This window comes from Molothrus ater, chromosome 3 (genome assembly GCF_012460135.2).
Source record: "Molothrus ater isolate BHLD 08-10-18 breed brown headed cowbird chromosome 3, BPBGC_Mater_1.1, whole genome shotgun sequence".
NCBI lineage: Eukaryota > Metazoa > Chordata > Aves > Passeriformes > Icteridae > Molothrus > Molothrus ater.
Genome location: NC_050480.2, coordinates 100,262,141 through 100,287,734, shown reverse-complemented (window position 1 = coordinate 100,287,734; position 25,594 = coordinate 100,262,141). Strand labels below are relative to the sequence as shown.

The window sequence follows — 25,594 nt, the reverse complement described above, 5'->3', positions numbered from 1 at the left end:
AACTTGTAGCAAAAAAACAAATAAACAACCCACCAAGAAACCAGACACCTTGGGATTTAATGTGTGGAATTATCCCTTGCTCTGGAGCCAAAGCACAGTATTGGATTTGTAGGGGTCTTTGGGTCATGTGAAATTCAGTATTACTTTTACACAGTAATTTTTGGTAAGTTCGGATACTCCTGTATTTACCAGACATTTGACACTTAGCTAAAACTATCTTGTGTTTAAAAGCAATTACTGCAGCACAAACTAGATTTTGTTTTATTCTAGGTACCTATTTTATTCTTAGTTGGTTTTTTAAAAATTTTTATCATCTAAATTATTTAGTTCCTGATGCTCATCAAATACCTGCCTAAAAGGAGTTAGTGTTTAGATGTTGTGACTCTACTGAACTTTTTTTGTAGTTATTCATAGAATTTTCTTGTTGCAATGTCACTGCAGAGAGGGGTGATAAGCTTTGCTAGAAGTATTTGGACAGGTTGATGAAAAAATACTCACGTTTGCTCTTGTGCAGTCTTACCGCAGAGGTTCCACGGTGTTTGCTGGGAAGCACGGATTCATTACCCTGCGGGATCTGTTCCGCTGGGCTGAGAGGTACAGGCTGGCAGAGCAGCTGCAGAAGGACTATGACTGGCTTCAGCACTTAGCAAATGATGGTGAGCTCTGCTGCCCCAGCTTTTCCAAGTGTCTGTAGAACTGCTTTCCAGCCCCCACTTCTTAAATGTAAATCTTTGTTGCTGATTACTCAGGTAGTAATTGCTTTCTCTCTTCCTCTGTTTTGTAGGTTTTATGCTTCTGGCAGGCAGAGTCAGGAAACAGGAGGAGGTGGATGTCATTCAAAATGTCATTGAAAAACACTTCAAGAAGAAAATATATCCTGAGTCTCTCTTCTCAGGGGAAAGTGTCAAAAAGCTACTGGGTGAGTTTCCTAGAGGGAACAGGTAGAGGGAACTGGTAGATCTCTAGATGGGACTGAAGCTGATGGATTGCTTTGTGTTGTGCAGCTAAGTCTTCCACGTGGATGTCTGTGATGGACAGAGATTTCAGCCATGTTGTCTGGACTCAAGGGATGAGGAGACTTGCCATTTTGGTGGGACGAGCCCTGGAGTTTGGTGAACCAGTACTGCTGGTGGGAGACACTGGGTAATCTTGCTTTTTGTGATGTTCTGTACCAGCTGCTGAGCTGGAGACAAAATGATTGTGTGGGCTTCAGTGCTGCTTTCATCTGGGATCTTTCAATTTGAGCCTGTCTCATGGCAGACTCGCAGCTGCTGTTTTTCACAGTTCCTTTCTGAGGGGAAGCAGATGCATCTCATTTAACCTGTGTCTTTGATGGGTTCATCTGCATTGTGTAACTACATAGAAGTTACATAAAAGTAGGAAAATGAAAGTGAACTGACTTCTGTCCCCAGCTTTCAAGGTGCCCTGTTGAATCTCACTGTGCCTCACAGGGAGGGGCTGCTTTTGGGGTACTGTGATATTTTTCTCTTCGAGAGCACATTCAATTTGCATGTTTTATGAGCTTGAATATAGTCTTGCTACCACTTCTCCACCTCAAACACGGTAGTGGAGGTTGTGGAAGAAGATGCTGTCTGCTCTTGTGCTGGTTATAAATTTGTAGAGTAAATTTTTATGGAAGAGAAGGAAAGAAAAATGCAAGAAAAGAGAGAAGGAAAATTTACTTGGGTAGTAAATGAAAACTAGATTCTCAGCAGTTTATTCCATCAGACTTAGGCTTGGTCTAGACATGTAGCATTTCCAGTTCAGTGAAATGATAGGCTGGTTGAAAATCTGGAAGGGCAAGCTGAAATAAATTTGACTTAGAACATGCAGAAATCCATCAATCCAGCTATTGATTTAAATTTAATTGATTTTAATTTAATTTAATTTTAAAAGGTCTCTTGTGCAAATCAGCAGCAATTGTGCCAAACATGGCTTCACTTTGCATACATTTCTTTCAATGAAAGGGAGCAGAAGAAAATTTGCATGCTGGGCCTTTGACTCATAACTCTTCAATGAAAGTATGAATCCTGTCCAAAGTGAGCAGGATTTCACTGGTTTGATTTGGTTTGCTTCTTTTTTTTAATTCATCCTTTTTAATCAAATTACTTGGTTGCAGGTGTGGTAAAACCACCATTTGTCAGATCTTTGCAGCATTAGCAAATCAGAAGCTGTACTCAGTGAACTGCCACCTGCACATGGAGACATCAGACTTCCTGGGAGGGCTGCGGCCAGTCAGGCAGAGGGCCAAGGAGCAGGTTTGTCTTGCGCCACTAATACCTTGGACGGTGTCACCAGGGGAGTAAAAAGCAGCAGTTACCACTTCTCACTTTCTTTTCCATTTCTTAGGAGGAATCTGATGGTTCTAGACTCTTTGAGTGGTGTGATGGGCCTCTTGTTTTAGCAATGAAGGAGGAAGGTTTTTTCCTCCTTGATGAGATTTCTTTAGCTGATGATTCTGTACTAGAGCGGCTTAACAGGTATGTCTGAAATGTGGTAGTACTAAGCATCCTCAATGTGTCTGTTCATTATCCAAACACTGAGTGGCATAAATCTGACTTCTTTTAGGCACTTTTGTTTCCTGGCTTAGGTGAGCTGCTCTCTTGCTGAAAAGGACAATGGTACAAATAAAACTTAAAAGTAAAATCTCTAGTTTACCATTTGCAGTATTAATGTTTTCAGCCTGCCAGAGAGCTCTTGAAATTATGTATATCTTGGCAAATCCCAGGAACAAAATCTAGTTTTCCCCCTCTTTTGTGTGTGTGTAAAGAAAACCCCCAGAACAACTAAAATATAAATTCAACCTCATTATCTGTATGCAGCAGTATCCCTCATTTCAGTCTTTTCTGTTACCCATTATATTGGGTAAAAGAAAGTTTATCCAGGCCAATTAATATGATTTTCATTTTTAAGTGATCTTTTGAAGTGTGGAGCAAAATTTAAGCAATTTTTTTTTTTACCTTCTCTCTAGTGTTCTTGAAGCTGAAAAGACATTGGTACTTGCTGAAAAAGGTGGCCAAGATGATGAGGAGAATGAAGTAGAACTGTTAGTTGCAGGAAAGAAATTCCGCATCCTTGCAACCATGAACCCTGGAGGTGACTTTGGGAAAAAAGAGGTAAATGCCAAAACATGTGGAAATACAGCATGCATCTTCTGGTCATTACTGACCATTAAGTGGTTGGAGGTACAAAGCAAAAATGCATCATGCCAACCAATTCTGGCATCCAGTGCTTTCTAGTTGGCATCTGCTTCATTGGTCTAAAGGAGGATTGGAGTGAATCTCTTTTCTGCCACTTCTGTGGGCTGTCACTGTGGCATTATAAATGAATACTCAGCAAAATGTCAAAGGACTCTAAATACCCTAGTTAGTCCTGATATATAGAATATTCAAGTACAGGAGGTGTGACTTGTGAAGCAAGTAAATCCAGGTCTCTGGGGTAGTACAAAGTTGCCTATCAGATGCTATTCAGAAAGTGATGGTCATCTTGTGTTTCTTTGTGAATAATGAACATCACATCCCAAGAAAGCTTTTTCATTAAATGAAAAAAATTGTTTCTGAAGTTGAGAATTAAGTAATTTAAAACATGTTGAAAAAACCCATAAGACAACAAAACCCTACAACTTTTAAGCAGTGTTGGAAGCTAGGTTTATAAAAAAGAACCAGAAGCTCTTTTACTCAAAAGAAGATGGGTACTCTATTTAAAGTTGTTTCTGAAATAGAGAACCACTCATTGAAGCCATGTGTGTAAACAGGATTTATTTCTGGATTGCATTTGTGCTGCTAATTTTTGATTGACCAATTCAACCAAGGAAGAGAGAAATAAAGAAACGAGCTCTAATTGAAGGCGAATTTCCATGTCCTACAATGAAACAGAGCTTTGGTGATTGCAAACCAGCTCAGTTTCTTCCTATATTCTTTTGAACTTTCTATATCACCCATTTCCTGCATTGATGCCACTACTAGAAGTCTTAAAAATCCTTCTTCTTTCAAAGATTTTCTTACAAAGTATCTCTGTCAAAATTAGAAGGAAATATCTATCTTGTTCATTTTATTTATTGTTTACAATTACAGTGACTACAAGGCTGTTGTTAACTGACCTTTGGGGAAGATGTTGTAATGAATCTTTAATTGCTCTGTCACTCTGCTTGTTTGCAGCTTTCCCCTGCGCTGCGCAACAGATTTACAGAAATATGGTGTCCACAGAGCAATGGCCGTGATGATTTGATACAGATTGTAAAACACAATCTCCATCCAGGATTGTCTCTGGGTGCAGTAAACCACAAGGGTGGGTATTTCTGTGTGTTGATACTCAAATATTGCTAAGAAAGTAAGGAGTTTGTCAGGAGGCTGACAACCTTTCCTCAGGATGTACACCACTGTCACCCTTTTTCTGCTACGTTTCTCCCTGAAGACAGTATGCTATATTCTGGACTTTGTTCTTCCTTCACTGTGTATGGTATATGTCTAGCTAGAAGTAAATTCAAGGCTGTGTTTACTTACCATCCAGGTAGCTGAACTGTCCCCAGCCCTTCAGTGTCCCAGCTTGGTTTTAATATAGAGTGTTGAAAGAACTGGCACTTAACTTTCTGCCAGCAGCTTCACTGTTAGTGTTAGTCACGTGATGCTGTCTTGTTACCTGAATTTAAAAGGATCAGAGCTTGGGCATGAGCTCTCTCTTCTCTTATTCTGTTTCTAGGATATAGAGTACCCATCCACATTGCTCATGCAGCTGTACCTGCCTTAACTTGTTTTTACAACAGTGTAGCAGATGTGACCAAAAAAATGGTAACTCAAATTTATTTGATGGCTTGTTTGTCTGTTTTTAAATATTTTTTAGGGGCAGACATAGCTGAACTCATGATGGACTTTGTTGAATGGCTGACTAATCAAGAGTTTGGTCGCCAGTGTATTCTCAGTGTGAGAGACATCTTGGCCTGGGTTAATTTTATGAATGTCATGGCAGAGAATGAGTCAAGCTCTGCCAAGGGATGCAGCCACTGTAACATTTCCCCATGGATGTCTTTTATCCATGCTGCATGTTTGGTGTATATTGATGGAATAGGATCAGGTAAGTCTTCAGTGCTCATTTGGTAGCAGAAAATATGAAGCTCTGTATTTGTATTAATATTTTTAGTCAAATGCAAACAAAATGCTTTGGGGCAGCATGGGACTTTTCTAGGAGACGTTTTCACTTCCATTTGACAACCTTCTGTATATCATGTGCCTTTTCTGTGTTTCAGCAAGAGTTTAAGTAATAGAGCAAGCTGAAGTAAATTAGAAGGACTAATAATATTACAAAGGCTAGCACACAAATTAAGAAAACCTGTGGTTTTTATTGAGTTGATGTGGTTTTACTGAGCTGATACTTGAGCACATGTTATGCTGTCATGCTCTCCCCCACTGCACATGTCAGTATCTGTCTGTGCTGGCCTGCACCGTGCACATAGCTGAGAATGCATCTTTGTGTGTTTGGCTGCTGGCCCAGCTGATAAATAGTAGATAAGGGAGAGGAGGAAAAGTGGAAGGCACAAGAAATGCCAGAAAAGAAAGCCTGGGGGGGCCTATGGCAAAGGGTCAGGTTGATTGTGATGGTAGAAGAAATGGGATTGGAAATATTGTGTCCTTAGTTCTGGGCTCACAGAACAATCTGTCCATGGCAAATAGTACTGGAAGCACTGTAAACATTAAAATAAAATATAAACCTGCATGCACATGAAGGGATGAGTTTTTTGTCATGAGATGAATGTGCCTAGTTATGTTTTGAAACACACTTTACTTTCCTAATTACAGGTACAACATCCTGCTCAGCTGATACAGCTTTATTGGCTCGTGAGAAATGCCTCACATTCTTATGTGAGAAAATGAGTCAATTCTCTGAGCTGACTGATTATCAGAAGAATGAACTGAAGATTTATGACAGAACAAAGGAAAAAGAGTTTGTATGGATGGACAACTTTATGGGAATTCACCCGTTTTTTATTCCAAGAGGCAAGAGACTGTGGGAGTGGGTGGACATTTATTCTGTGATTTATATTTTCAGTAGTTTTGTTATTCACTAGATCTAAATACAATACCTGAACCATCATAGAACAATTTGTTGGTTCTTAAGCTTTAGAAAAATCCCTTTTCTGCCTCCAAATGTGTAGATTACAACTCAGTCACATTTATTAAGACACATCTGTTCATTCCCCTTTTTCATTACTTCCTAATGGCCTAATTTTCATAGACTTTTTTGGTGTAACAAAACTTTTTTTAATTTTGAGTTGTGATTTTCTGTCACTTTTTCATGCTCAAAATGCCTATTAAGTTCCACTAACTAAAGCTGCAGCTCATCCTGGCCCTTGTGCCAAGAATGGAAATCAGGGGTCCTGAGTACAAAGCTAAACAGAATGGAAGATAATGCCATGCCTTGCTCTAGGCTCTCAAAGATTTGCTGCAGTTTTGGCAAAATCATTTAATCTCTGCATTTCAATTCCTCATGGGACAAAAAAATGCAAATGAAACTAGCAAAACACTGCTGCTTACCCTTAAAATACCACAACAGGACTAAAAAGTGCTGACTCTGAGCTTTCTAACTCAGCTGGTTAGTTTTTAGCACACGGACCTATGTGTTCCTAATGCTGTATTAGTTGTTCATATTTAACTTTCTGGCATTCATGGATTGTGTTAGTCATGCATAAAATTGTACAAAGTAAAGCTTTTTTGTAAATTGCTTAGCTCCCCTCTGCTGATAAGTTCACAAAAGGAATCGCTTTGGATCCCTTTCCTAGTAAAGAGGTATCAGTTTGTGTAGGATGCACTGGTGATTAGTATCATGTGTACATGAGAAATGCTGTATTCCACATTTGGGGGAGTGATGTCCAAGGAGCTATACTGGCTGGAATTTGGCAGACAAGCTCTGTGCTCTCTCCCCACTGTATGCCATAATAACAGTAAAGGAGAAGCAAACTTTTAATTAAGGGGATGTTCCTTCACAGAACTGGCAGTGTATAGAACAGATTAATATGTTGCTCTGGAGCATGACTGGATTCTATCCCTCAGTGTCAATTTTTCAAGAGCTGTTTCTGAGTTTTAGATCCACATGACTGAAGTGCAAGAACACATTTATGTTTGTTCAGGGATAGATCTCTACTTTAAGTCATGAACCAGGAGGTGTTGAGGTTTCATGGCAAAACAATCCTATGTCCATATGCTTATTTTGCAAAATTCAATATAAATATGTGGAGATAAGCTGAGATGCGGCTGTGGGTCAAATAAAATCTATGTGCCACATCTCCAAGAATGGCATACAATCTGGATCTCCATTGCTTGCTGCACTGAGATCAGCAGTTTACAGACAGAGTGGGCTCATTCAGAGGCACACTATCAGCACCTCCAGCATAAACATTCTTTAATTGTTTAATTGTTTTCTGGTTTACCTTTCCTTTATTTTAGGTCCTGTTCTCCAGAGGAACAACATGACCGATTATGCTTTAAATGCTGGGACTACAGCAGTGAATGCACAAAGGCTGTTAAGAGCCCTACAGCTTAACAAACCTATTCTGTTGGAGGGCTCACCAGGAGTGGGCAAGACCAGCCTGGTTGCTGCCCTGGCAAAAGCCTCAGGCAACTGTCTTGTTCGAATCAACCTGTCTGAGCAAACGGTAGAATAAAATATTCTCTTCATTACTTTGTGTTCATGGCAGGGTAGAAGCTTTGTATAACTTTTAAAGTGCAGTTCTCTTTAACTTTGGCACTGTATCTGAAATGTCAGTTTTTCCTTCTTGGTCTCAGTGGTCTCAGAACTGAATGGGAGGGGGCAGGAGGCAGAGCAGCAAGGTTCTGTGAGTGACTGCCAATTCCCAGATATTTCTGTTCTTTTCAGGTGAAGTCATACATATCCTTGTCTACTGTGTTTTTCTTGGCTTCTGCAGCATTACACAAAAACAGCTTTAAGGCTTTTTAGCTTTTCTGTTGCAATTTAAATTTTTGTTGTTAAATATTGTACCTTATCACTGGAGTCCTATAATGGAAAAGCTTTCAGCATTTTGCAATTGCTGAAAATTTTTCATTAGACTTAAAAGTGTAGGCATTAAAAGGGAAGGGAGAAAATGTTAAGTAAAGTTAACAAATGATGTTTATGAACTTCTGTTTGTAATTCCTCAACTCCTCCATTCTGTTCTTTACTCCCAAAGGATGTGACAGACTTATTTGGGACAGACTTGCCTGTTGAAGGTGGAAAGGGAGGAGAATTTGCCTGGCGTGATGGACCACTGTTAGCAGCATTAAAGGCTGGACACTGGATTGTGTTAGATGAGGTAAATTCAGGTTTGGGGACAAACAGAATGGAATGTTCTAGAAGAGCAAATTTGGTGATTTGGCTTGTGGAATAAACACCTTTGAGTGCCGATGACCTCCCTTCATGAGGGCAGGTGATGACTTTTTTGAGACAAGAGAACAAGAATTGAATCCCAGTTTAAATCATTGCAGAAGAACAAGGATAGGTTTGATTTGCATTTGAAAGTTTTTAGAGAAGAATGTCAACAGAAGTTTCGATACAAATGTTCTTTATGGATGCAGTTTCACTGAAATAGAGGGTGTTTTTCTGGGGACTAATATACTGTGTTGGTTACTGATTTAATTGAGATGGGGAAGAGTTCCATCTTGCCAGTATAAGCTTTTCTGCCACTGCTGGTTTGTTCATGTACCCTGTAGCAAGTGCTTTCAAGCATGTGTGTGCACAGATCTGCCTTCTTGGCAATAGGTACTCTAATTACTGCAGAGTGCAAAATCTTCAGTTCCTTAGCCCCTTGTATACCTCATTTTTCTCCCCTATTGAGAAGAATGCCACTTCAAACAACCACTATAAATAATAGCTGAGACTGCCTTAATTTAAACAAACAAACAAAATGCTCTGAGTGCCACAAATGTATGAACATAAATTCAGGAAAAAAGGTCTTGAAAATGCAGGTTTTACAATGGAGAATTGTTTAGTTATCACAGTGAAAAAACACAGTACAAATAACAAGTGAACATAAGGAAGTGTTTGTTGCTTCAGTATAGTAACAGTCTAGCTGGTGATAATAACTTGTGTTAGTTCTAGAACAGCAATGAAATGGAATTTTACCTTCTATATATCCCAGACTATTAGACTAGAGATTATGCAAAAATGTTTTGTGGAGCATTAATATTGTATCCTTCTTTCTTTCCTCAGTTGAATCTGGCTTCTCAGTCTGTGTTAGAGGGGCTAAATGCGTGCTTTGACCACAGAGCTGAGATTTATGTTCCAGAACTGGGAATGAATTTTCATGTACAGCACAAGACGACGAAGATTTTTGGATGCCAGAATCCGTACAGACAAGGAGGTGGAAGGAAGGGTCTCCCCAAGTCCTTTCTTAATAGATTTACACAGGCAAGCCTATTTGTTTGGTTTCAACTATATCATGATCCTGTCTTACATGTTTCTGACTTTATAAGCACTCTGAATTCTCTTGATTTTACCAGGTGTATGTTGATCCACTGTCAGCAGAAGATATGAAGTTTATTGGGAATACATTGTTTCCTGCTATTGATAAAACTGTAATTGCTAAAATGGTTGCTTTCAATAACAAGGTAAACATATTTTACTTTCTTTTCTGTAGAAGTAGGTAGAATGCAGTAAGTAGAAAAACATTAAGTATAATGTTTTATTTCCAAGCATTTTTATAGAGAAGTGTGTGGGTAAAAAAAGAGGGATGGAAATATATGCAGAGGAAAGTAAAGAGCACCACTAAATCTGAATTCTTGTACCATGACAATCAGGTGCTTTGTTGATATTTGACGAGGCACTGTTTTTCACAGAAGATAAAGCATATATACACAGGAGAAAGTAGTATTCTGTGACCTTAGGTAAAATCTCTTGTGTCAGCATCTTACTGCATATTCATTTGAGAGTGCGAGAGTAAACTGCAAAATTGAACTGAGTGTTAAGAGAAACAGTAAGAGACAAACTCTAAATCAGGCTTTAGTTCCTAACATATCTTCAGCAAAGTAAATTCAGCCTGCTCTTTCAGTTGTCTTTGTCTTGTAAGCAGTGCCAAAGGCAGAAGTTCAGTCAACATAAAAAAAAAAAAATGGAAGAACAGCTTGTGGATGGAATAAATGATTATTTTTTTAATTACTACCATTTTTTCTTTCAGATTGAAAAAGAAGTAATGGATGAAAAAAAGTGGGGACAGAAAGGAGGACCCTGGGAGTTCAACTTACGTGATCTTTTCCGCTGGTGCCAGCTTATGCTTGTTGACCAGTCACCAGGATGTTATGATCCAGGCCAGCATGTGTTTTTGGTATATGGCGAAAGAATGAGAACCAGAGAAGACAAAGAAAAGGTGAGCCATTGTTCTCCTTCCTTTCTCTTCAGATGGTCAGGATATATCTATAGAAGTCCAAGTTTAGATCTCCACTTTGAAGATTCCTTGCAATTCATTCATAGACACTTCTCTCTTAAAAATTAAAAATATGTTTGTTTGGAGTTTTGAGGTTTGCTCTAATTAAATTGATGTTTCAAATGGCAAGAGGGTATAGATACCCTCTCCCCTTGCCATTTGAAATATCAATTTAATTAGTATAAAAGCAGACAGCTGATGTAAATAAAGGCAAGCAGAATAACAAAGGACTTACATTAAAACAGATCATACTCTTGTGTGATTCTGTATTAAATAATGTTTGCTACCTACTTATCCCTCTTTTGCTTAGAAATCCTGTGCTTTTTGTTTAATTTCACACCATTTAAGTAGTATTAAACTGGAAAGTCAGATTGTGAAACTGAAGTTACTAGCTGTATGTGACTGGCTATTTCCTCATGGCTTTACTGTCCCCTGCCTGTAACATTGTTATATTTTTCTGTGTTACCAAAGAAAGAACTTATTATGAAGTAAGTTCTATCCCACTACTTTGTAAAGAGAAACATTGCTTACAGTATTTCAAGTCTCAGGAAACAATGGTTAATGAAAGGGTTGCTGTGGGCAGCTCACACATTGCTTGCTGCACTTTGAGTTCAATGAGCTTGTAATTTAAAATGTTAAGTTACTCTCATACAACTGTGGAGCTGAGAGGAAGAGATACTTCAGATGTAAACCTTTAGAAGTGAATCTTTGGAACAGTGGATAACTTGAACTCATAAGTCTCTTTCTGCTGTTTTAACTGTTCTAGGTTATTTCTGTATACAGAGACATTTTTGGCCAGGAGGCCAGTGTGTATACAGGAACCAGGGAGTTCCACATCAATCCATATAATGTTCAGGTAAACTGTTGACAAGGGATTTTGTGATGGGATAGGGAAGGAAACAACTTGCACAGCCAAGCTCCATTTGCCTCTGTCTGTCATCTCTTTCAGATCGGTTATTCAGTTCTTTCTCGTGGCAACTATATTCCTCATTCTGGCAGAACTCTCTCACTTCTGCATCATTCACTGCAGTCCCTGGAGTCTGTAATGAAGTGTGTGCACATGAGCTGGATGGTGATCCTGGTGGGCCCAGCAGCTGTTGGCAAAACCAGTCTGGTGGAGCTGTTGGCCCATCTCACCGGCCATCGGCTGAAGATCATGGCGATGAACAGCGCAATGGATACAACTGAGCTCCTGGGTGGATTTGAGCAGGTAAACACTGGTTTGGTAATATGGCACAATTTCTCCTTCCTACCTGATAGTGGCCAGTCTGCTGTGAGCTTGGTGTTTGTAAATGGAGCCCTGGCAGCACGCTGTTCTGCATGAGCTAACTCCCTACTGGCCTGTTTGCAGGTTGATATCAACAGGCCATGGCAGCGCCTCTTGGAAAAGGTGGAGAGTGCTGTGAGCACACTTGTACGGGACAGTCTGCTCCTGGCAGAGCTTTGTGCAGATGATGCTGAACTCGTGCTGCGTGCTTGGAGCAATTTCATCCTGAATTACAAACCCAAATCTCTGGGGGAAGGAGGTGGAAGTGTTACAGCTGAATTAGTGAGCAAACTGGAGGGAATACTTGTACTTATCCAGCGACTAAACAACAAAATAAATTCTTACACAAAGGCAGGGTATGTATGTTGGCTTTCCTTCTTCTTTTTTTTTTTTAATAATTGTTTAAAATAAGGCATCAGTACTCATCAAATTTCATCTAATGGAGGAGAAGTGATGCAGAAAAGTACCTGTTTAGGGAGTAAAGTGTCAATCTGTTTTATATTTCTTTGTGCTTGCAAACTTTTTCTGTTCAAGTGGGTTTTGCCTAAGGGAAGCTTCTGAAGAGCTGGAGCCTCTGCTGTTATGTTCCCCTAAAAAGTAGGAAGCATATATGTTTGTTAACAAAATAACTACTACTTTTCTTGAATGGTGCTGGAAGCTACTTCATTAATGTGAGTCTCAGTGTAAGATGTATTTCCTTTCAGAGTTTGCTCACCTGGTAGAAGAGTTCCGGCGTTTCAAGCTGCAGCAGGCCCAGGCTGCTGACTGCAACAGCCATGGCACTTTTGAGTGGGTAGATGGGATGTTGGTTCAGGCCCTGCAATCTGGAGACTGGCTCCTAATGGACAATGTTAATTTCTGCAAGTAAGAGATTTTACTGGCCTTGTTTCAGTGAACCCTTTGACCTCCCTGATTGACTTTGCCTCTTACTGAGTGATTCACAACTGAATATTTTGCATTTGATAATACACAGGAGCAATAAGTTAGATTTTCTGGAAGAGTCTCTTCCTTCTCAGACAGTGTAGCACTTGACAATTTTCCTGTTTCCTTATAGAGTAATTAACTCTTTGGGTTTTGCTTAAGGTTGGTACCATTTTGATTTCAGATCAGAGGGGGATCAAATTGGTACCTTTTTATGACCACATGAATTTGTTTTGAATGTAGCCCTTCTGTGCTGGACCGCTTGAATGCTTTGCTTGAACCAGGAGGTGTTCTGACCATGAGTGAGAGAGGTGTCATAGATGGCACGATTCCAACAATAGCTCCTCATCCAAACTTCAGGTACTTCTTTCTGCTTTTTGTTTCTCCTTTTTTTTTCTCCTTTATCAAATAGCAGGTTTAGCATTAAAATGTCATCAGTGAGCCAGTCTACTGGTATTTTGAATGCTGTTCAGTTTGCCATGCAGTGTAGTGACACTCTCTAGCAGGGAAGAAAACTGCACTGTGGTGAGCATATAAAAGAAAGCTTAAGAGGCTTTGCTTTATATGCCTGTTGCAACACGAACTATTACACAGGAAAATGCATAGCAGTGTGCCTCTGCCTTGATTTTGAATTTCTGGTTTAGGACTCCAGCACTTCCCTGCTTCACTGTGATGAAACTGAGGATGCATTGAGGATGCTTGAAGTCTTGAGATATGCTGGTTATGAAAGCTGGTATATGGGCATAATAATTTTCTTCCCAGCTTTTTTCCATCCCATATATAAATTTGAGTTTCCTGCAACGACAGGACTTTAAAAAACTCCAACAAACCACACAAATAGACAGCCTGTTCTCTCAGACCTGAAGTAATCTCTGGGGAAGATGGAAGGAGAATGTAACAGGATTCTGTATCATTCCTACCTGTTACAAATTCATGACAAGGATATTGGGACTGATACCCTCTGGTTCCTCTGACTTGGAAACACTCTTGACTTTTCAGAAACCTGTTTCCACTACATTGTATCGCAGAAGTACTTTTTCCTCCTTGCTTTTAAGTGGTGTCTGTTGATAATAATAACTACTTGAATGTTGGATACTTTGGTTTTTAAATAGCACAGATTTATTTGAAGCTGTTGCTAAGACTTCTAAAAATCTTGATAGCTCAGAGGCATAGTCTAACTTTTCTTTGTAAGTGGGCAAATGATAGAACAGACATAATTCAGATAATAAGTTAGAAGTCATGCAGAATATCTGTGTCTAATTGCAAAGTATAACTATTCATATAGATTTCTTTTTAAATTCAGTAGCTGTCCCTGGATTTCTAGATACTGTGTTCCCATTTTTATGAAGAGGAATTTACTTTATGGAGAAGCAGATTTGGTAGTTCCAGAGTGATAGTTTAAGGGCCTAAGTTACATCTTAAGAATTTAAGGCAGTTGAAATGGGTGATTGTTGTAGGCCGCTTGCAACTTGAATTATTCTTTTCTAATACCCAACAGACTCTTCCTTTCTATGGATCCAGTTCATGGGGAAATATCCAGAGCCATGCGGAATCGTGGGATTGAAATTTACATTCCTGGGGAGAATGATGGAAATATATTGGACAGTCTGGATTTGAAGTTACTCCTGCATGGTTTGGGTTTAGTTGGAGACAGTGTCTGTGATGCACTTCTGGCTGTGCATTCAGAAACCAAGGAAGCAATAGCAGGTAAAGAAAGTCTGTTCACTATTCTTTAGCAACGTGGGCTCATTATGTATATCTGGATGAAGTCTTTAGTATTAAACACTGGTTATTTTATTATGTGCTGATATAAGTAAGCACATAAAACTATAATCAGGTACTTTTGGATTGGTTTTTTTGCATTCCCAGGAAGTAGGCCCAAGTCATGGAAACGTGGTAGCTGCTGTGCTTTGTAAGGAGACATCAGACACTGGCACATTATCCCTTGCTATCGTGAAGCCAATGTATTCAAAGTGAAAATCAGCAAAATAGAGGGTTTGCACAAGTTGTATTTTGCAGCTGAGTTTCATTCAGCTCAGCTGTCTGATGTCTTTTTTTGAGCTGGTTATCTGTTATTTACAGTCTTGTCAGATTTTCGTATCAACCTTGGGAAGAATCCATTCAGCTTTCAGGTCAATGGATATATTTGTTTTGTATCATGACACCTGAAGTGGTGTTTGTCACATTAAAGGGCTGACAGTTGCTAAACATTTGTATCACTCTAATTGCTGTGTATCTTTCAGGTTCTGTGTCATCTTTGTCACTTTTGCTTCAGGCTGCTGTATTAATTGTGCAGCAAATACAGAGAGGCTTTGGATTAGCAAAGTCTTTTTACAGAGCCTGTTGGGAAGTTTATGGCCGCTCACAGCAACTGCAGATTAACCAAAAGGTAAAAATCCTATATTTGAAAGCTTTTCTTAGATCATCTAGATAAATAAAAAATGTAACTTCATGAGGCTAGTGTTTGAGATCCTCTGTTTCTTAAATGCCTGAGACAGAGACTGATGAAGATGGTGCTCTTGGAGTGATGAACCAAACAGTATCCTGTTTGGACTCTGAGGCTTGTAGTTTGTGACAGCTTCAGCTGAGACTTTGGGATATTCACACTGGTGCATCTGTAGCCTGTAACACTGTGCACACTCATCTGTAGACACATTCACTTCCTGTTTGGAACTGCACAGTGTGTTGTTTCACTTCTTGTAGGAATGTTTTGGTACTTTTATTGTGTACATTATATCGTGTTCGTAGAAGATTTGGTGTCTAGTAATTTCATAATACATACATGTAATTAAAGAGTTTCCTGAGGTTTGGTGCTTGAGTACATGCTACATGTCTGAATGTGACTCTAAACTGCTTTTTGGTTGTTTGTTGTAGCTTGTATTAGAATTGGTTACGAGGCATGCTTCCTCTCTGGCTTCCCCTGACACTTGGGGTGAGTCCTTGCTGGCAGTGGGATTGTGGCCAGACTCCCTGCCTTCAGGTCTGTTTGCAGCTGAGGATTCACTCCTTTCCACAGTCCAGAGTGATGGACAGGTCCTGATGTATTGTCTGCATAGACTAAACCTCAGAAACTGCAGGTAGGCAGGAAACTTTTTTTTTTGGTCTAGTAAAAGAGAAACAATATATGTGAACTATTCATGGCATGTCATTGTTTATTGCAAAATCCTGTCTTCATGATACTGTGCAGGTAGAGATTGTGATAGTCATACTCTGTGTTCCTGTTACCTTTACCTTGCATACAACCACTGCAAATGAAAGTTCAATTATTTACTGCTTTATTCTTAAGTCTTCCAAATACATTCAAAAGACTTGACTTTTTAATTTTCAGTAAGTGCATTTGACTCATTTTGAGAGTTGTTTAGCAGAAAATGTGAATGCAAACACTGGGTTTAGTAGGTAATAAGAGCTCCAAAATTTCTTCCTTCAGTTTGCTTCTAAGCTTTAAAAAACCAGAGCATTAAAGTAGTTTAAAGTACACTAATGATTCTCTGGATTTCCAGTTTTCATGGAATCAATTACTCATCAGTAATTTTAGGTCCAGTAGTTTCAGGTAAAAACAAAAACTTCCTTCTTCAGACAGAGCTGTCTGAAAGTAGCAGAGGCCCCTGTTCAGGGGGTGTATGAAAGAATTTTCTAATGATTTCTTGTGCAATATAGCTGTTAGGTTTTACAACACTGGTGCAAAACCTTAGTTTCTGCCTTCTTTGTTTAATAACCTCCTCTGGACTGTAGGTATACAGATAGGTACTGTAGGTTGCTTCCAGTGAAACAAGTGTGGAAGCTTGTAGTAAGAGAAAAAGTTGGAATTGTAAACTCTTAGCAATATGCTGTGTTGTTTGCCTATTTTTGTTCAGTGTTGTTGTTTATTTTTTACTCAATGACACTTCTTTTCCTATCTTTGTCTTTTTAAATTTGCACATCATTCTGGTGCACAAATCAGTTAGAATTTCTCAGTGAAATTCTGTGCATATTCTCTTGGGGAGTAGTGCATGAATTGTTGGTAGCAGTGAGCTCCTAATAATCAGTAGACACTATCAACTGATTTGAAGTTGGAAACTGGTTTTAAAGCTAAATAATGGAGGAAAGATCATTGCATTGCACTGATGCCTAAAGATGGTTGCAGAGCTTGACCTGCAAAATATATTTTTTCCTAGATCTGGCAGTTCAAGCCCTTGATTGCTGGACTTGTTTGTGTTTAGGACATTACCAGTGACTCTGCAAGATCTTAAGAAAGTTCTGCAGTCCACTAATCCCGAGAGTCTCAAGTTCAGCGCTGTTGAGATAGATGCAAACTGGATGGACGAAATGGAAGTTCTCCAGGCTTCAGTGAAATTGTTCATAGAAAAGGCAACCAATCAAGACTGGAAATTAAGAGTTAAATGGCTTAACTCCTTAGCCAAAAATCTGCCACAGGTGCTTGGTATGTAATCATTTAACTTTGTTTTGTCTAAGGGCTGAGTTGTTAAGTCTTCTATGAAAATATCCAGACCTTTCCAAATTATGGGTTATGAAGACTCTCAACTATCCACAGTAATTCAAGGGCATGGAGGCTCCAGGGAGGGACAGAAACAGGTTGTGCATGTTAGGGAAGTAAGGAGATTTGAGCTAAACATTATCCTTTATTATTCAGCCATGTGTTTAACTTGTGCCACTTCTGAATTAGTAACTTTTGGATCGATTTTTCATCTGTGTAAGCAAATACGGCTTTTCACTATTTCTTTTAGTGATAGTGAAAGCAGGCAAGTGCCTTCTGTGTATCTGGTGTTAAAATACAAATGCTTAGAAAGCCAAGAAACTGCAGAACTGAGATTTCTTGAAGCAGTGTTTTCTGAAAATTGAGGAAAATAGCTGAGAAGAGCTATTCACTTAATTACAGAATTAATCACATTAAACTCATGAAGCATTTAGGCAGCCATTAGTCCAAATAATTCACACATTTAGCTTTCTTCTATAGTCTGAAATCTCAGATATGTTGTCCCTATATTAATTGCTTCCTCTTTATTTTCCTGTTTTTTCAGGCAGGTAGGTCTGTAAAGTAGAAAATATGTAAAAAAATAATGAAAAGTATGCTCTTGTTTTCCTTATTGTAAAGAAAATTCACCCACCCCCCCTCAAAAAAAAATGCATTGAGAGAAGATTTGAAGATATAAATTCATTTTCACAAACCATATTTTACTAGCATACATGTAGTATCACTAGTTCAACTAGAACTCCTTATAAGATTTATGTCTTCAGCTCTGATATTCTGACATTCTTCTGGAGCCAATACAAAATATGACCAACCAGCATATCCAAAGTGGATGCACAGATTTGATTCAGTCTGCTTGTGCTGGCTCAGTTGAAGTTATTTTTCTTGATTTGTACTAAACACTCTTTTATGCCCATGTTCTCCCCTCTTCACCTGCAGATTCAGTGAGGATTCAGCTGGAAGCGGGTGCTGGAGCCCTTGGTTGTTTTTATGCCAGTCCCCTCTCATCTGGAGTCAGTAACATGATCAAGTTGCTACAGCCAACTATGACAGGTATTCTGGAAAAGATGGATGTAAGACATTGCTTCCTTTATTTGTTCTCTGAACACACTGCAACCCTTCTTAGGAAATGTTTGTAGCAAAACACAGGCTAAATTCTAAATATATGTTGCCTTTGTCATAAAAGAAAGTACAACAAAGAAAACAAACAAAAAAAAATTACAACAAACACAAACATTCTTGCTGTCTAGAACAGCAAACATGGCAATTAAATGCATTCATACTATTCAAGTTAGAGATGAGTGCTCTGCCCATGAGTCCTGGCTGTGTATCTGTGGCTCAGATGTGTTCCTACAGCTCATAATGATGTTCTGAAGAGTGATTCAAATATTCACTGCCTTTCTGACTTGATAGTTTAGGCACCCTGGTCTTTTTTTTTCCTCAGGATTTGTGTTAGCCCATCTGAAACCCATGGCTTGGCCTGTAATTTTCCCTTGGTGTTTTGTGGGGAGCTCAGACCTGTGGCTTCTTTTCCAAGCTTGTTAGGTGCATGAAAGCTGCATCCAGTGACAGTGGGCCTTTTATGGATGGTCCTGGGTGTCTTGCCTGGACTGGGAGCCAGACTTGAGTTTCTAAACTAATCCCTGTTTAATTTATTGTTACTGTTCTGTTTTACAGAACTTGCAGTCAGCTTTAGTGCTTTTCTGTTGGGATATCTGGAGTGGGAGAGTTCGACTGCCTTCCTCCTAGGCTGCTTCTTTCTTTCCTTAATGTTCTTGCATAGGCAGGGGGACAAAGAAAAGAACTGAGTGATGTTTCACTGCTGTCCTGTCTTGTCTGCCTTTCCAGATGAACATGTGATGCCTCTGGACCCAAGATGGAATATGCAGTTTTTGGAGATCATTAGAAATTCGATGAACTTTGATACAGAAATGGAACACACAGACCAGCTTCTTACGCTTTTGAAGTCTGCCGCAAATCGGTGGGTTACAAAAAAACCCTTGTAAAAAGTGCTCATGCCTGTAACCAGTGCTGAGTAAACACTTGAGATGTCTGCCAAGTGTGATTTTAGGTTTTGATACGTGTGGTCAAAAATATCAAGCAGAGGTTTTTGTACAGGTGTTTAAGTTCTTTGCTTCTGTTTTCTGTAGATGCATACTAAACACAATCACTTAATATAGGAGCAGAGCTCCCAGCATTCCATACAGGCTGCAGTACTTCAAGGAAAAATCAGAACTGTGGGATAAAGCATTAAAGAGGCAAAAGCAGCAGTGTGAGATCTCTGACAAAACTTAAATAGTTCTCCTGCTTTTGGATTTTGACTGTTTTTCCTAATAAGATTAGAAAGTGCACAGATTTTGAAGTTAAAGTGTTAAGAAAGCAGCTGCTCACATATCCTACAGGATGTGGTGTTGCATCTGTTTAGCAGCTCACTGGTTTTTCCTTCCTGGTGAAGTCAGGAATATGCTCCTTGTGAAACTTGCTTCTACAGAAACCATGTTCAAGCAATTAGTTGTGTTGCACTTCATGCTTCTTCCATAATACACTGACTGTATTATGTCACTTTGCAGTTCAAATGCCATGTTGTAGTTCACCATTCTCATAAGGCCAAGGTTTAAAACAGTTGGATTGATAACAACTTTATTTTTACTTCAGGGCAGTGTTATTTCTTGACCGAGAAAAGAGGAGCTACCTTGAGAAGAGTTTGATTGCCAGCAAGAAGCCAAGAAACAGTGCCTTAAGAATGTCTCTAGATTTCCACAAAAGTGGGTTGATTTTTGCTGTTCCTTTTGGTTCTGTAGTCAATTTGAAATACAGTTCATTTGCATTGTTAGGAAATGTGTGCTTCAAACATGGTGTGCAAAGAAGGAATATGTGAATGTAAAGCAGTCAGATGAGGACTAGTGTGGTATCTAACACATTATCCTTAAATTAGATATACCTAAGGTATCTATTTATGTCCTGCCTCTACAAGGTAATCAATGAATATGATTTTTCTCTTAATTAACCAAACTTTGAAATAACGGTAGAGAGAAACTGGAATAGTGTTCTGTCTTTAGCTAGCAAGAATAACCAAATTCTTCAGCTGTGTTTTTATGTAAGTGGGAAGTGTTACTTCTAAAACAAAGGGTAAAATTTAGTGATGAAGTTAGTGTACTGCATAGAAGCAATTGATCAAGGAATCCCTTATTATGAGTTTTTTAATATATGTATAAACTGCATAGAGGTAACCGGGAATTGTGTAAATAATGAAGGGCTACTTTTATTGCTTCATTTCTTGGATCTTTTCAGGTTGTGGTTTATTTCTCAATGCTAGAGAGGTTCTAGTGATCAGAAGTTGACCAAGTTGACCCACATGTGTCATGTGATGTGGCTGCAATATTCAGTCTCTGCCTTTCTTTTCCTCTTCCCCAAACCTCAGATCCAGGAAGTTACAACTGTCTTCCTCACGTAGTCGTGGTCAACCTTGCTGCTTTCTTTGAACTTTGGGATGCATTTGCACTTCACTGGGTGAAGTCTACTCAGGTGGCCTTAAGTGATGATGACACTCATAATGTGAGTAGATTTTCCATTGTACATTTATGGAAATTAAGTGAAATGAGATTGTGTGCAGAACGCTATTTTTAGTTTCAGGTGCCATGAAATAAAGTGCAGTGCTTCTGTTTGTATTCAGAATATGCCTAACAGTAGGCAAACAATCATGTTTGTTTCAGTTGCTGTATTTGTGTCCTCTAATACTTGCTTAGGATGGCATGAAGTGTGCTGTAGGAGTTCCCGTTTCTCTCCACTGATGATAAATAGAGTATCCATTTCTATCTGTGATAAGAATGATATCTGACATGAAGGCCACAGAGGTGGTTCACTTCTCCCTTTCCCTTTTCAGACCATGAATATAATTTTGCTGAAATCTTGACATTGTAGACTTGTTGCATGGATTGGTTGGTTTTGGCTGCTGTAGTTCCCCTTGCTGGTGTGGTATTTTTAGAGAGCCTGTACTTGAGTCCTGGTTGTGTAGCACTAAATACAAAACGCTGTGGGACTCTGAAGTTTATACAAGTGATGGTGGTTTTGCTTTTTCTCCTGCTTGAAGTAAGAAGTCTTGTGTAACCTGTGGCAGGGGTAACTCTGTAACCCCCTTGGCTGGTTCTAGGTTCTGTGCTGCTCGCTGTGGCGGGACCGGCTCTGGGCCGTCTCTGACTCTGTCACCGTGGATTCACCAGGGTTGTCACTCCTGGCTCTGCACTGGCACTGGGTCATGAAACACCTCATTGACAGAATTCCTCAGATGCTTATTGGGTCAGACCAGACCAAGTGAGTGGCTTTGTTTAGTGGCTTTTGATTTGTTTCTGTTAAATAGCTGTATAAATTACTCTTTTCTGTAGCATTATATCTGCTAAGCATTGTTTAGATTAGTGTCCCAAGTTATGTTCCATTAGTGATGCAAGTAACATCATTTATTTTTAAAATCTGTGTTTCCTACCACTGTGCTTCTGCTTGCTCAAATGATCATCTAGAATTTTACTCCTTTAGTAAAAGAATACTTATACATCCTTATACTTCCTTTTGTCTTGTTTCTCAAACTTTTGTTAACTGTGGGCTTTTTTTCTCTCCTCTGTCCCTCCCTTTTTTTATTTTTTCCTCTACAAGGATTTCCAGGGAAATTCAATCCATTTCACAGCAGATTCAGAACTGCTTGGTCAATCCTGCTGGTAATTCAGCCAATATGAAGATACTACAGAAGTCTCTAGGAAGACCCCTTCCATTTAAGGTATCAATATTATGTTTGCAAAGGATTTGTATTTCCAGCAACGTCCAGATAGGCTTTAATATATTTACAGCACTTGCTTTTCAGGACAGAGAAAACACAATTTTTTTCTATTTTTAAGATTGATTAAAAAAAATTTCAGCACATGTTAATATACATATCTTTTGAGAAATATATCAGTTATCCAGAGATAGTATTTGTACTATTAATTATGCTATGTTTAATTAATTATGTCATAGAAAGGGGGACCTAAGCATAAAAATATTACTCCTTGTTGTGTTTTGGAGGCTTGTGAATATCAAAATGCCACTTGCTTATTCAGTGAACATAGGTGTATTTAGAACAGCCTATGCACTTCCTTTCATACAGCACAGGATGGGGCTGCCTTATGACTTCGCAAAACAAGGCCTTTAAAATTTGAAAGTTTTGGAGTTTGCTCTTCATATATTTCAGAATCTGTTGTAATTAATTTTTAAAAAATATTTCAGTGATTTTTTTAAAGAGTACAAGTCCCTGTTTAAAAGGAGCGCACAAGTAGTCATGTGCAGTTGTGTTGGTCACTAGTGCTTAGACCTAGGTTTTTATGACCTTCTCTCTCAAGGATACTGAGCTAACAAAAAATGCACATAGTTACTTTATGAGACTGAAAAACATTCAGTGCTTACTGAGGATTTGGAAAGATCCAAATGTATTTAGGCATCCAAATGTATCTAATATATCTAAGCCTCCAAATGGATTTAAATTGCAGGTGCAAACTGTAATTTCTTGTAAGTGACAGTAGCTCCTGGTATTTTTTAATTATTTTGTATATTTATTGCCCTTGATTTAGGTAAATTGCCCAGTTGAGATACTATTTGTCTGCATGATCTATGTAGTTTCTTCATGAAGGGGAAAAACCCTTACTTGACAAGGAGGAATTGTAGCCACCTGTTTTAATTTCTGTCTTCCTGCTGTATTGAGTCAGGCTACTAAAAGATTATTTTTAAGCTGTTGTTGCAGGCTGGTTATATATGCTTGTACTTGAGTTGTGTGCATGTGAATTTGAAATCTTAGTTTTGTCTGCAGTCACAAATCTTGTTTGTGGTTTTGTTGAAACAAATTGTCTGAAACAATTGTGCTGAAACAAATTGTCCTTCTCGTGTTTCTAGGATAAACTGGGCATGGAATGTTTTTCTCAGTTAAAAGCTCTCAGCAAACCACTGAACATCTTGGAGCTAAGATTGGCCTGTGGAGACACTAGATGGCAGGAAAAAATGTGCTGTGTGAAAATTGCTGCCACAGGAGTGAAGATGAAGAAAGCATTGCTGCAAGCTGATGGCCTGATAATAAGAGCCAATCATTTAGAAGATGTTAGTCTGGGTAGGTTACACTTGTGAAGAGCCCAGCAGGATGATTTCTGCCATCTCCATTCTTTTGTACACTCATGGAAAGGATGTTAAATGTTCACTGACAAGAAACATAGTACATATATTTATGTGCCTCTTTTATTCTGTCAAACAGGTCAGCTACAGACATTTTTGAAAGCTGTGCATTCACAGCTGAGAGCACAAGGAGTCACATACAGTTATTCAGAAGAAAGGCTTCCTGAAGACACCATTTCCAACCAGTTAGACCCTGCCCTGCTAAGCCAGCTCTGCAGTCAAGTTCAGCTGTGGCCTGCCATGGAATACATAGGGGTGCTCTGGCAGTACAAACTAACAGCAGATTATTTGGCCAAGGCTTGTGCAAGAAGGTAAGAAGAAGTTTGGAGAAAGAACTGCTGTATTCCTTTCATGCTATTCCAAATCCCTAGCTAGAAGCTGTAACTTTGGTGCTTTATATCTGCATGTAAATCTGTATGTATGTATTTGTGATTCATATACACCTGTGTATGTGTGCATATATATCTATGCAGCACACTGATATATGTGTATCAGGAATCAACAGAAGGTGTTTTCATTGTATTGCTGGGGGCTACTGCAGAAAAACAGAATTAGACCTGGAGATGAAGGAAGTAGACTAGCATGCATGCTTCCTTTTGTGTAAACTATACACACATAGAATCATAGTTTTAAATAACATTATTAATTTAAGAAGTGTTGGTGTTGTTTTAAGGGGCCAAGTGTATTTATTTTTAGTCTGGTTTGCCATTCCTTAAAAAAAAGATAATCATTTATGGAGTTTAGTGAAAGTAATTTTTTTGTGTAATGAGACTCTTAGAGTCAGTGGTTCACTCTTGAATTCAGCAAAGTTCTGACTTTTCACAAAAGCTATAAAGCTAGAAAATGGTTTTTCCCCAAATGTTTTGTGTGTTTTGCTCAGCATGGAGCTTCTAGCTACAGGAGATTACACTTTGCCCCCTTTTCTTGTGTTTAGATTTTGTTAGCTTTGAAGAATTCAAGAGTTTTGAGTATTATTTGAGTGCTTGTTCTTCCCTAACATTTGGAATGCAGTCATTTTAACCTTTTGGTGACTTTGCTTGCCATTCTTAATTGGTTTTACTATCCAAGTGTTGGAACTCTGATGGTTGGTATTCCATTCGTGTGCCCTGCTTAAGCACTGCTTAGGTTGCATTTTTTTTACCTGCTACAGGAAGAACTGCAGTCAAGAGTTAAGCATCTGTTCAGATTTAGCTCAGTTCATAGCTTTTTCTCTGAAGCTGACACCAGCTGCTTCTCACCAGCTCTCTGGACTGTGGCACTTGTTGCACCTTAATGAAGTAAGAACAAATTTTATTTTAATTTAATTTAATCAGATCTTTAGTTTAATTAATCTTCCTGAAGTTTTCAAAGGTTCTTCAAAATATGAATATCACTTAAGATTTTTGACATGCAGTTTTTCTATGTCTGCCTGACAAAAGCTGTTCCTTCTTTTAACAAGAAAAGTTAATAACTGTGAGCCTTGAGAAAATGCAATTAAGACACCATGTTGAAAGATAAAATACAACAAAATCTCAAATAAAATAGTCTGTTTGGTAGTATTGTTCCATACATCCATCTGTGACCTAATGGGCAATTGTTTGGATGGCAGGTGCCAGCCTGGTTGTATCTATGTATTCAAAGTAATTCTATGCTGAAAAATGCTTTCCTCTGTTCCCATGCCTCTAAAGTTTTTTAGTTCTGTTGCAAATCAAACAGACTGATAAAGCTACTTGATGCATTTTCTGTAGAACATTTAATAACTCTGCTTAGTATTTATTGTACAGTGGTTGTGTTCCCACAAAGCACAGTAAAACACAAAGTTCACCTTAAATGCTTCAGAGCAGAGTATTGGATGGCTTTACCTGTTTCATGCCTCTGCATCCTTGTGTATTGTAACAAAAGGTTGCACAGACATGGACTACAGGCTGTATTCTAACAACTTGCTCTGTAAACATGCTGCATATTTCACAGACAGGAGACAGTGCTGACCTCAGCAAGTTTACTCTTCATTGAGGAGATGCAAGCAAATGCTACGTGAATTTGAAAGGATCTTGGAGAGTATCTTGGACTATCCCTACTGAAAAACAGAATCATACTTTCTTTGTACATGTGTGTGCTTAGTTTTGTTTTGCTCCCTGTACATTATTCTCACCTCTAGGTTTTTGTTTCTCCTTAGATATCCCCTGAAGAAATGTCTCTTCTGTCATCTCAGCTAGTTAGTGCTGTGTTAGCATCCTTTTGGAGCAGTACTTTCACCACGGACCCAGATTACTGGTTGACCTGGAGGCCACTGCCTGCAGCAGAGGAAAACAAATTCTCTAAATCCCATGTGAACCCTTCTATGAAGGTTTGTCTCTTCTGATCTAAT

General features: G+C 38.8%; 1 protein-coding gene across 1 annotated transcript in view; it reads left to right on the top strand.

Annotated features, from left to right (window-relative positions):
• The window catches only part of MDN1 (midasin AAA ATPase 1), a 93,678-nt gene that overhangs the window by 33,173 nt on the left and 34,911 nt on the right, over positions 1–25,594 (top strand). Inside the window, 33 exon segments of the mRNA XM_054514215.1 lie at positions 515–656; positions 785–919; positions 1,005–1,143; positions 2,120–2,258; positions 2,350–2,480; positions 2,972–3,116; positions 4,158–4,287; positions 4,840–5,070; positions 5,793–5,990; positions 7,437–7,645; positions 8,177–8,299; positions 9,196–9,393; positions 9,486–9,593; positions 10,160–10,348; positions 11,172–11,261; positions 11,355–11,615; positions 11,757–12,032; positions 12,361–12,536; positions 12,837–12,953; positions 14,092–14,300; positions 14,837–14,982; positions 15,468–15,670; positions 16,793–17,013; positions 18,001–18,114; positions 18,910–19,042; positions 19,717–19,826; positions 20,483–20,616; positions 21,212–21,372; positions 21,709–21,829; positions 22,975–23,185; positions 23,327–23,558; positions 24,398–24,524; positions 25,403–25,573. Of these exon segments, the coding sequence (XP_054370190.1) occupies positions 515–656; positions 785–919; positions 1,005–1,143; positions 2,120–2,258; positions 2,350–2,480; positions 2,972–3,116; positions 4,158–4,287; positions 4,840–5,070; positions 5,793–5,990; positions 7,437–7,645; positions 8,177–8,299; positions 9,196–9,393; positions 9,486–9,593; positions 10,160–10,348; positions 11,172–11,261; positions 11,355–11,615; positions 11,757–12,032; positions 12,361–12,536; positions 12,837–12,953; positions 14,092–14,300; positions 14,837–14,982; positions 15,468–15,670; positions 16,793–17,013; positions 18,001–18,114; positions 18,910–19,042; positions 19,717–19,826; positions 20,483–20,616; positions 21,212–21,372; positions 21,709–21,829; positions 22,975–23,185; positions 23,327–23,558; positions 24,398–24,524; positions 25,403–25,573 (5,430 nt within the window).